Here is a 12,746-nt window from a genome sequence, read left to right on the forward strand (position 1 = left end):
AATGAGAAATTAATAATAGCTTGTAATCATAATAGCTAACATTCATATAGCCCTTATTATAGGCCAGGCATTTTACAAATATCTGATTTGATCCTCCCAACAACCCTGAGAGATAGTATTATTATCATCTTCATTTTACAGATAGAGAAACCAAGGCAAAAAAGGATTTTTTTTAAGTGACTTGAATACAACTTGTCTAAGACTCTATTTGAACTTCAGTCTTCCTGATTCCAGGCCCAGCACTCTATCCACTGTATCACCTAGCTGCAGTATCAATTGCTCACTGTTCCAATCTGCAATAATTTTTCTTAAATGAAATTTTTCTTTATATCTCTTGCTACTGGATTTTGTTGGCAATACATATAAATGCAGGTGATTTGTGTGAATTTATTTTGCATCTTGCAACATTCTAAAGTTGTGAATTGTTTCTAGTATTTTTTAGTTGACTCTCTAGAATTCTCTAAGCATACCATCATATCAACTGCAAAGAATGATAATTTAGTTTCCTCATTAGCTACTCTAATTCTAATCTCTTTTTCTTCTCTTATTGCCAAAGATAATAGTTCTAATACAATATTGAATAGTAATGGTGATAGTTGTTTCACCCCTGATTTTATTTGGAATGGTTCTAGTTTATCCCATTACATATAATGTTTGCTGATAATTTTAAATAGATGATACTGATACATTATAAAGAAAACTCCATTTATTCCTATATTGCAATAATTTTTCTTGATCTGAATAGTGTAACCAATTCTCAATTATCTATGACAGGGAGGACTGCAGAGAGAGTATCTAAAAATAAAATCCATGTATAATGCCCAAATTTTGATTTGTGAGGAATAATTGATCACTTTGATAGTATCTTCTTGGGAACTTAAATGAGGACAGACCAGTGCAAATTTAACACATCTTAAAGAATTTTTCAGGGCCCAGAAATTCTTTTAGACAATCTGTCAAACTGAATTTTATTCTTTCTACAGATTCCTTCAAGTCTTATGGTTTGCTGACTCTAAAAATGTGTGAATTTTCATCAGAATGACATGATTTCACTTTCCAGAAGCCACTAGAGGTGATCTCTCTCTCTCCTTCCTGCTATATCAAGGACATTTTCAGCTAAATCAAAATGTGTAACCTGGAGCTCCATGACACCAGTGGACCAGCTCGTTTTCCCTCTCAATCATTTCTCCTAGCTCGGGGGGCCAGTTGCAATTTTGTTCCTGTTCCATGAGGAAGTCAACACTCTGCCAAACCAACTCCCGATCAGCAGGTTGGAGGTGCTCATGGTAAGAGAGCAGCATCTGAAGAATGGAAGACAGACCATGAGCTGCACCTATAAACAAAAGCAAAATGGAGTAAAGCTTCACTGTGGTACAGAAACTGGGAGACCAATCAAGATTAGTGAGAAGGCAGTAATAGAATTTTATTTTATTACTTCTAAATAATTACAATTAGACCAAGAAAATATAGTCTCTAGGGAATTTGCTTTAATGTATAGATTAGGATGATTTTCTATTAACACACAAGTTTACATAATGATTATTTTCTTCTTGAGATTGGGTTTTCACGTATTCCCCAGGATAGAAGTGCAATGGCTACTAATAGGTCTGTTTCCAGTACTGACTGGCTCCCACTCTATTTTTCTGATGAGTTAATTGAGAAGCCTGGTGTCCCTTCCCTTCTGAGGGACTAGCTTTCCTGGGGAGACCTAGTTGGTTTTAGTTCTATTAGACTTCAGAATTCCTGAACTCAAGCAATGAGCCAGCCTCCATGACCTACAATATTAGGGATTACAGGTGTGAAAGCCCACACTAGACTTATCTGTGAGCATCTGATCTAAAGTGCTTTCTTCAAGTATTGAAAGTTTCCTTAGGGGGGCAGCTAGGTGGCGCAGTGGATAGAGCACCAGCCCTGAATTCAGGAGGACCCCAGTTCAAATCTGGTCTCAGACACTTAACACTTCCTAGCTGTGTGACCCTGGGCAAGTCACTTAACCCCAGCCTCAGAAAAACAACAAAAAACAAAAAACAAAAACAAAAACAAAAACAAACAAACAAAACAAATGAAAGTTTCCTTAGTAATAACTATTCATTTGTACTCTCAGAGGAAAAAAAGTCATTAAAGTTAAACTATACACCCTCCATCTTCTTTTCAAATTCAAATTAGCGTGATATTCATGGGGAGGAGGGCATATTAGCAATATATAAATCTCTGAACTTGCTTTTTAGACATCTTTTCATATTTGATGCTTTCTTTCTTCCACTCAGACACTTTTTACTTTGCTCTAGCTAACATATTTATTTTCTAGAAGAGAATTATACTTTTTTTTTTTTTTCTGACTGGTGCTTTGTTGTCTTAGAAAGCTTTTTAGCTTTCTCATCTCCATCTAATTTCTAGTCATGCCTATCAAAGGATTTGAGGGCAAAAATTGCTTCTTTTTTTTTTTTTTAACATGTCAATAACCTCAGAACTGCAAAAAGGAAATTCAAATAAGCATCTTACTTCCAAGATCTAAGCTTTCAAAAAAAGTTGTAAGAAGCTTTCTGGGCTCAGGATTAAAAATTATCATCTTTAAAATTAAGGTCAAGAACTTGAAAGTTCTTATACTTCCCTGGAAGTTGTAGTATGATTAAAGGCTTAGTTTGTAAAGTCTGTTTTATAACAAAATGTTAATCTATCTTGCTACTAAAAGAAAAAAAAATTAGTCAGAAAAAAAGATTTAAGAATTCTCATTTACTTCCTAGATAGAATAAGGCTACTATTAGTATTGTTATTTGGGGCAATAAATGGGAAATAAGTACACAGGATTTAAAGTGAACATTTTTTAAAATCATTACATTATTTTTAAATCATCATGTTATATTTTAAGTTCTGTTCTTATACTTCCCTGGAAGTTGTAGTATGATTAAAGGTCTATTTTTTAAAGTCTATTTTATAAGAAAATGTTAATCTATCTTGCTACTAAAAGAAAAAAAAATAGTCAGAAAAAAGATTTAAGAATTCCCATTTACTTCCTATATAGAATAAGGCTAGTGTTAGTATTGTTATTTGGAGCAATAAATGAGAAATAAGTACACAGGATTTAAAGTGGACATTTTAAAAAATCATTACATTATTTTTAAATCATCATATTATATTTTAAATCAGTATATAAAAATGCATATGTTGTATAAAATCAAATTTTAAAATTTTGATATATTAGATTCCTGCTTGGTTTGTTCTACATATATGAATCCATATTGTTCGGTTGATGTTCAATCATTTCAATTATATCCAATTCTTTGTGACCCCATTTAGAGTTTACTTGCAAAGATACTGTAATAATTGGCCTTTTGCTTCTCTAGCTCATTTTACAGATAAGGAAGGCGAGAAATCAAGGGTTAAATGACTGGTCCAGGGACACAGAACTAGTAAGTGTCTCAGGTCAGATTTGAAGTTTGGAAGATGAATCTTTCTGGCTGTAGCCCCAGCACTCTGTGTGTGCACTACGGCACCACCTAGCTGTCCATGTAGTAGATACCCATGTAGTAGATACAATGGAGCATATCCAATCATGGTCAATTAAATCTATATCTACAGGGCAGTTCTCATTTTACAGAAACATAAAACAAGGTCCTGAAAAGTTAAGTTGGTTTGCTCAACATCACAAAAATAATGAGTGACAGCACCATGATCTAATCGGGTCCTCTGACTCCAAATCCACTGCTCCTTCAAGCGGTAGCTTGGGTCACTGAGAAACCTCTCTTGGGTTCTGTAGGCTCCTTCTTGCAGTACTCATAGCTAAGACAAGTAATCACTTCTCATTTGATGTGGAGTGTCTCTCTTTAATCATTATTAACTCATCAGTCTTAGTTTGGTTCTATCCATTTTAAAGCTGTTTCTTAAGGGAAAGCAGCTTCAGTCACGCTTTCCTAAATAGAAGAGATAGAATTAATTTTTCAAGGGTTTTTGAAAGTCTTTCTAACTCAATTTAGAAAAAATCTGCGTCTACATCAGAGGAACCTTTCTAATTGCTGTGTTTCAACCTTTGCCGCTGCCTGATGGCAAATGAAATATTTGCCTTAATGATTTACCATCTCTAGAATTTCCTTATGCGAGGTTTATGATTACTATTTAAAACCTTCCTGTGTGCTGTCAGGGTTATATTTAATCACAAAAGACCTTCATCCTCCAGGGTTTTCTTTATGTTTTCCACTTACCTAAGTATTCAGTTCCATAATAAGAATACATTAAAGGAAATGGTTTTCTCTTTTTTGTTGCATATTGCTTCCCGGATTCTAGGATAGCCTGGCAGATTGATTTGATCTGTGCTGGGGTCAATACCTAAGTAAAAAACAAACAAACAAAAAACAAAAACATTAAAAAAAACATAAAAAAGAGGAAATCTTGCTATTAAGACTTTTTTCTTCCTTCCCTTTCTTTCTGTCCCTCTTCCTCCTTTACTTACTTTCTCCTTCCTTTCTTTCTTTTTCTTCCTTCCTTCTTTCCTTCCCTCCCTCTCTTTCATCCTTTCTCCCTCTCTCTCTCTATTTTGTCATATTGATTACAGTCAGTTCCCATAACCCTTGCATCCTTTGTATATATGGTAACAACTTCTGTACAATTCTCACCTTGTTATTAATTTCTTTATAATGTTGTTTTCTATTATAGTCAACTCATATCTTCTCTGCTCAGAGTCCACTATCACAAAAAAAGCCCACCTACCTTTTCTGTTACAGGCCCTAGCTGACCCTTTTCATCTGTTTCATCATTAATCATTGTCCCCCAGCTAGAGGCCTGGTTCAGACAAGTCAATAATAAGCATCTTTATTCTCATACTTAACTAGTCTATTGCTCTTCATGCAGAGTACAGGTCCGGCCCAGATATTATGCTTCAACTAGAAGACATTTAAATTGTGCTTAGAGAAGCACTATTCTTGAAAACCACCCCTGCCTGACATGCTCTGTAGAAGCATTTAGCCATAACAGAATGATTTCACCATTAAAAACAAAGTTGAATAGACAACTATTAAAATAAATTTCCACGCATCAAACTGATGTCTCATAAAGGTCAAAATGAGATTATCTGCAGCATGATTTTCTTCCTACCCTGCTTCCCACCTAATACATTAATCAGTATAATCTTCCAGCCATAAGAAATGTACAACGCCATTTGAAAAAATACTTCAGTCTTGTTCTGGATGAACATATTCCTGGATCAAGGTGAAGTCCATTTAGTTTTGTTCTATCTTCTGAGATCAAGACTTCTAATTCGTTTATATTATATTTGGCACTCTAGTCATTATTTCATTTTGCAGTAAGATCACAACAATTTATTAATGCACTACTCTGATTTGCCTGACCCAGATTTAATAATCTTTAATAGCAATAAATATTGATTGAATAAACAAATATAACTATGCAAAGCCCGGAAAGGAAGGGGAAGCATTCTTTACCTTTAGGGAGTTTGAGGGAGGAAAGATGCAATAAAAAATTCTGCATATAAAAATCCTGCATATATACCGTATATTACATAAAGCTAAAGAAATCATATTCGATTTTAAAAAGTACTACAAGATCATAATGATGTTTAATCTCTGTGATTACTTATTATGGAAAGGTATACTTTTTCAACCCTTCTTTTCTTAGGCACCTCTAGAGTGATACTAAAATCAAACTGTCTTACCTCAAAATTCCTAAAAGACCCCAATGTTTCCCTGCATCCCCTCAGTCAAAACCATAGTTCAATCTCATGCATTTTTCTTGATTCTCAACATCAATTTTCTCTATTTTAGGTTTCCAATTCATTCAAAGTGATTTTTCAAAATAGAAAAGGAAATTTCACTTTAACTACAGACAGTATAAAATTAGTGGGTATTTACTTGCTCAGACATACAGAGGAACATAATTGCAAAATGCTCTTTATATAAATAAAGACAGTTTTTAATAATTGGAGAAATATTCATAGGTAGAGCAAACAAATATAAAAATGATATTTTGTAAGCCAACATAATAAAATAATGTCTGCCTTGATTAATTTATTTATTCAATGTTATACTAATCAAACTATCAAAAGACTATTTAATAGGACAAGAAATATATATATATATATATATATATATATATATATATATATATTTTAAATTGGAGGGAAAAAAAGTTCAAAAATATTAAGGGAATCAATGAAAAAAAAATGGGAAGAAAGAGAACCTAGCATTACCTGACCTCAAACTAGACTACAAAATTCAAAATGTCCAAATAGCTTGGTACTGGATAAGAAATTGACTGATCAATGATATGGATTGGGTATACCATATATAGAAGAAAATTAACACAGAAATCTAATGTTTTTATAAATTCAAAGATATTGCTCTTGGAGCAAAAATTCACTTTTGAACACAATTTAAAAAAAAAAAAAACGTAGGGAAAACTGGAAAACAGTCTGGCAGAACTAGGTGTAGACCAACATTATTATGTAAAAGATAAGCATCAAATGGGTACATGTTTTAGACATGATGAAGAGAGAAGTGAGAAGAAACAAAAGGACACTTTATACAAAATAATATATATTTATATAAATTGTATATAATTTATACAAAAATAATATTGTGAGAAGGATAATAGGTAAAAGGCACAGTGGATAGAGTCAGATCTGAGTTCTTTCTGAGTTCAAATCTGGCCTCAGATATTTCTTAGCTGCGTGATCCTTATCAAGTCACTTAACCCTGGTTGCCTCAGTTTCCTCATCTGTAAAATGAGCTGGAGAAGGAAATGGCAACCATTCCAGTTTCTTTGCCCAAATGAGGTCATGAAGAGTCAAATATAACTGCCAAACAACTGAACAACAAAAATATTTTGAGAATAATATACTCTGAAAGACTTAGGAACTCTTATTTACGTAATGGTTATGAATCTGAGGCAATTAATGATTTTTACTAACCATCTTGATTTGTTCATAAAAAATGACTTTAATAATCACCTTGATTTGCTCAAGCTCCCTTATCAGGAAATATCAGAAGTTTTTTGTAGTATTTACACATGGGAAGTTCCTTTCGGGATTGGGATACTGAAACCAGAACTTCCTGCTATGGTAGATAACCAACACTGACTGATTCATATCAGTATCCAGTTCTGAAAAACAACTCAATCCAGAGGTAACCTGATCAGACCCCTCTCTGGTTTTTGTTTTTATTTTGTATTTTGTGTCTATAACCCCTGCTGCCTATGCTCTCTTGAGCTCAGTTCTAACTGTGCTCCCATATATGCATGTTGACTTACTTTGGAAGAATGAAGCAATGGATAATTACCTGTTTTGTCTTTCTTAGACTGAACTCTGAGGGAAAAAAATATACATGTTCAAACTTCCCAACTACCCAATCTGGGAATCAGAAGCAGGAGACAAACTGACCATCCTTGAAACTGGATATATCAGAAATTCCTAGAATATTTGCATGCCAAACCTGGAATGCCTCCTATTACTCCACACAAGTCATACTGGCTCATGTTCATCCCCTGTGAAGTGGCCAAACCTGACATGGCCACAGTAGGCCTTCTGAAAAACAACCCAGCCCAGAGATAACCTGATAGGACCACTGTGTGGTTACCTCCAGCCCTGATCTGTGACTTTTGTCTGGGTAATCCGACTGAGCCAGGATACAATCTCTCCACTTTGTGATCTTTGTCTTGATAACTCCTGCTGCCTTCTAAGGAGGAATAAACCCATAGATATAGCCTAACTCTATTTTTCTTTCTTATAACAATCCCAAAAGGCTTGTGGTGAAACATACTATCCACCTCCAGAGAAAGAGCTCATGGACTAGGCAGATCAAAATTCAAAAATTCCTTCCCTCCCTCCCTCCCTCCCTTCCCTCCCTCCCTCTCTCCCTCCCTTCCTTCCTTCTCTCCCTCCCTTCCTTCCTTCCCTCCCTCCCTTCCTTCCTTCTTTCCCTCCCTCCCTCCCTTCTTTCCTTCCTTCTCTCCCTCCCTTCCTTCCTTCTTTCCCTCCCTCCCTCCCTTCCTTCCTTCTTTCCCTCCCTCCCTCCCTTCCTTCCTTCCTCCCACCCTCCCTTCCTTCCTTCTTTCCCTCCCTCCCTTCCTTCCTTCCTTCTCTCCCTCCCTTCCTTCCTTCCTTCCCTTTCCTTCCTTCCTTCCTTCCTTCCCTTCCCTCCCTCCCTTCCTTCCTTCCCTCCCTCCCTTCCTTCCTTCCTTCCCTTCCCTCCCTCCCTTCCTTCCTTCCCTTCCCTTCCTCCCTTCCTTCCTTCTCTCCCTCCCTCCCTTCCTTCCTTCCCTCCCTCCCTCCCTTCCTTCCTTCCCTCCCTCCCTTTCTTCCTTCCTTCCTTCCCTCCCTCCCTTTCTTCCTTCCTTCCTTCCCTCCCTCCCTTTCTTCCTTCCTTCCTTCTCTCCCTCCCTCCCTTCCTTCCTTCCTTCTCTCCCTCCCTCCCTTCCTTCCTTCCCTCCCTCCCTTTCTTCCTTCCTTCCCTCCCTCCCTTCCTTCCTTTCCTTCTCTCCCTCCCTTCCTTCCTTTCCTTCTCTCCCTCCCTTCCTTCCTTCGCTTCTTTCCTTCCTTCCTTCTCTTCCTTCTTTCCTTTCTTCCTTCCTTCTCTTCCTTCCTTCCTTCCTTCTTTCCTTCTTTCCTTCCCTCCTTCCCTCCTTCCTTCCTTCCTTCTTTCCTTCTTTCCTTAATTCCTTCCTTCCTTCCCTCCCTCCTTCCTTCCTTCCTTCCTTCCTTCCCTCCTTCCTTCCTTCCTTCCCTCCTTCCTTCCTTCTTTCCTTTCTTCCTTCCTTCTTTTCTTCCTTCCTTCCTTCCTTCCTTCCTTCCTTCCTTCCTTCCTTCCTTCCTTCTTTCCTTCCTTCTTTCCTTCCTTCCCTCCCTCCCTCCCTCCTTCCTTCCTTCCTTCCTTCCTTCCTTCCTTCCTTCCTTCCTTCCTTCTTTCCTTCCTTCTTTCCTTCCTTCCCTCCCTCCCTCCCTCCTTCCTTCCTTCCTTCCTTCCTTCCTTCCTTCCTTCCTTCCTTCCTTCCTTCCTTCCTTCCTTCCCTCCCTCCCTCCCTCCTTCCCTTCCTCCCTCCCTCCCTCCCTTCCTTCCTTCCTTCCTTCCTTCCTTCCTTCCTTCCTTCCTTCCTTCCTTCCTTCCTTCCTTCCTTCCTTCCTTCCTTCCTTCCTTCCTTCCTTCCTTCCTTATTCTCTTTTCCTCTCCTCTCCTCTCCTCTTCTCTTTTTTCCTCTCCTCTCTTCCCCTCCCCTCCCCTCTCTTCACTATGTGGCATGAGGGAGGCAGAAGGGAAAAGACACCAGGCGGCAGAGTACCATGGTGGACTAACCCAAAAGGGATTCAGTAAAGATGGGGTGAACCATGGACAGATTTATAGGAGAAATTTAACTTCAGAAGTTTGACTAAGTAGGATTTCTGGCCCGGTATAGCAAGGTTGAAGTGCCCAAGACCTCCACAGAGAGTGGAACTATAAGGCTAAACTGATCCCCACAGGGCCCTTCCCTGCCTGTCCCAGGGAGCAATTCCATCAATCTGGTCCCTCTCTGCCAACTGCGCCAATTACTCAAAATCTCATCATTTATTTTCTCATCCTTTTTTACTATTACATCAATTAATATTATTATCAGTGACTTTCCCAGAGTCTCACATTACAATTTAGAACAGAGTGCTTAACCTGGGGTCCTCAAGGGATCTACTAATTTCAGAAAATATTTCTATAACTATTTCAATATAATTGGTTTTCTTTATACACCTTAATATTTTATTTATTCATTTAAAATATTATTCTGAGAAGAGGTCTATAAGCTCCAGCAGGCTGCCAAGATTAAGAACATTGGTTCAGAAAGTTCTTTTCACACAAGAGTCATATGAGTATTAAAAGTATTACATGAAATCATTTAACCCAACCCCCCCACTTTCAAAGATAAGAATTTTTCACCATCACAGGCTGATATTTTGTGATGTTAAGTATAATTTTACTCAATTCTATAATTGAGTTTTTATAGCCAGTACCATTCTGGCTGTGTGTGTGTGTGTGTGTGTGTGTGTGTGTGTGTGTGTGTGTATTATATGTAGCCAGTACTTTTCTAAATATGTGTGTGTGTGTATACACACATAAACATAATAAAGTTACATCTGGGCCTTAATTGGGCCTTAATACTTTTAGTCTATTCTTTCAGTCACAAACTCAGTAAGATTTGTAATGTATTATCACCAATCATTTACCTGAGAAAATCCTTAGTTCTTTTTTAATTTTTTAAATTTTTAAAAATATCCTTTCCATCTATTTTGGATCTTGGGTTCACTTTGTCCAGGAATCCCACAAAATGAGGTAGAACAATATAAACAGAGATTAAAATGAAGCTTTGCTTGTTGTTGTTGTTGTTGTTGTTGTTGTTGTTGTTGTTTTGTGTGTGTGTGTGTGTGTGTGTGTGTGTTTAGCTAAACTGACATTTTGATAAGCTGATAATTCAAATTCTCCCTATCTCAATTTAATAGCTTAATTAGGAGGTAACTTATTTGTTCCCCATTTATTGTTATAATTTTTATTTTGTTTACTTGATGTTTTATTTATTTGGTTTTTTAATCCAAAAAAAAAAAAAAAAGAGTGTTTAATGGGTGTTGATTATTTTTCTTTTCTAATACAAAATTTAGAACAGAGAATTGGTTGAGAAAGTACAGTTGTAAAACCTCCTCAGGTCATACATCCAGTCTGGGTGGTTTCCTCTTATCTCTCAAAAACATAGTTAAGAAACAAAGAAAAACTGAAGCTTGTTTCACAGGATAGAGACTTGTTAAGTTTGCAATTCCTTATCTCAGTGAACAGTAGGGACCTTCCCAGCGGTTATTGATCAGCAAAGAAAAAGAAAAACAGGGCCCATTATAGGTAGTTTCGAGAGGGGAAGATAAAAAGAATTTTTTTGTTTTTCTTCTCTTCAGATATATTAAAGGCATGTAAATAAACTATGGATTCTCTCCTACAATTAACACTCCTCCCCCTCTTCCCCATGCATACATTCACTCATTTTTAAAACCTACCCTTGGAGGAAAAAAGATTAAGGAATTATAATTATATCTTTGGCTTGAGAAATTATAATAGCTACATTTATAGTGTTTACTATGTGCCGAGTGGTATACAATTATTATTTTATTTGATCTTGACAACGCAGGGAAGGTCTATTATTATCTCCATTTTACAGATGAGCAAAGTAAGACAAAGAAGTATGAAGTGACCTCTCAGACTCTCATAGATAATAACTGTCTAAAGCTAAATTTGAACAGCAGGCTCTTGACCCAGGATCATTGTTCTATCAGCTTTGCTATCCAATAGCATATAACAGATAGTTAGTAGTCATTAGGAAGGGTCCCTCTAGGTAAAAAAAAAAATAGATGGGGATTGCAATGAAGACTTCTTCATTCATTTAAGTCATTGCAAAAAGAGGGGGAAAGAGAGGGCCAGTTACTAACATCACCCTGCATTCCCATTTATACATCATTAATATGCTCCTTTGCATAAGTTACAACTGCCTTCTGAAGACTGAGTTTCACTACAGAATCTGAAGGCAAAAGATACCAGAGTATATTAAAAGTTATGCTGACTCAGTATCTCATTGTTCTCTGTTCTGCTTATCCGTGTTGCAGGAGCCTATACACCAAGTCTGCAGCTTTTTGTATTACCTGCTGCATGTTACACACTGTGACATAAGTACCCCTTCCTGTACATTGACCCATTATTGCAACCTTGAGGAAAAACAGAGCTACAAGGGCCCGGCCTCTTCTGCTGAAGTGGGTCTTTCCCAAATTGTCTTTAAAGTTCCCAATAAACTCTAACCTTACCTGGAAGTCATTGCTGATCTTCAGTATAACCTTGTCAGTTAAATGTGTGTGTATGTGTGTGTATTCACAGTATGAGTATATTTACTTCTTAATAAATTATATACATGTTCTATGGGGGTAGTTGGGTCGTGCAATAGATTGCTGGGCTTGGCATTAGGAAGATCTGAATTCAAATCCAACCTCATATACTAGCTATCATATCAAACAAAACTGTTTGACTCAGTTTTCTCATCTGTAAAATGAGTTGGAGAAGGAATGACAAATCACTCCAGTATCTTTGCCAAGAAAATCCCAGATAAGGAAGGTCTTGCTTGTTACCTTGCCATCCTTATAAAAAAAATTATTTTAATTCTCTTTGTCTTGAGTTTTGCCTCCTTAATCAGGATAAAATCTGAAGAATTTTCCTTGCAATAAGTGTTGGACACTAAACAAGGGACAAAGCAAGTTTAAAGGTTCTTTGGTTTGGTTAAAGTCCAAACAGCGACTGAATTATAAAAATGTGGAGTTGACGAGGTCTTTTGTGTCTATTCCCTTCCTTTTAAATATGAGAAAAACGGAGACCCAGAAAGCCCAAGTTTGAGAATTCCATAAGAGAGGGAACAGCTGTGCAGGGGAGTTAAGGGGGTGAGGGAACACAGCTGCTCAGAGCTAACAATTAGTCCCTAGAGCTTTGTCTAAAAAAAAGAAAGAAAGAAAGAAATGGGATGTATTCCCAGTGCTAGCGTTTGAAAGAATCATTTGGAAGTGAAAGCTAGCTAGTTTCAGGATGTACACGGAAAGAAAGGACTATGATGTTGCATTTAGAATGATTCAGTTGTGTGAATAGGAGGGGAAGAGGAAATGTATGAATGGGAGGAATGCCATCTGGGTATAAGAGTGATGGTAGATTGGAACCCCCGTGCTGTGTATATCAGTGTTTATGGTTAAAATGGAGAAAATCAGT

General features: G+C 37.0%; 1 protein-coding gene across 1 annotated transcript in view; it reads right to left on the reverse strand.

Annotated features, from left to right (window-relative positions):
- LANCL3 (LanC like family member 3) overlaps positions 1-12,746 on the reverse strand; it is a 109,452-nt gene that overhangs the window by 31,513 nt on the left and 65,193 nt on the right. Inside the window, 2 exon segments of the mRNA XM_074300848.1 lie at positions 1,136-1,333; positions 4,200-4,323. Of these exon segments, the coding sequence (XP_074156949.1) occupies positions 1,136-1,333; positions 4,200-4,323 (322 nt within the window).

Source organism: Sminthopsis crassicaudata, chromosome 3 (genome assembly GCF_048593235.1).
Source record: "Sminthopsis crassicaudata isolate SCR6 chromosome 3, ASM4859323v1, whole genome shotgun sequence".
NCBI classification, from domain to species: Eukaryota; Metazoa; Chordata; class Mammalia; order Dasyuromorphia; family Dasyuridae; genus Sminthopsis; species Sminthopsis crassicaudata.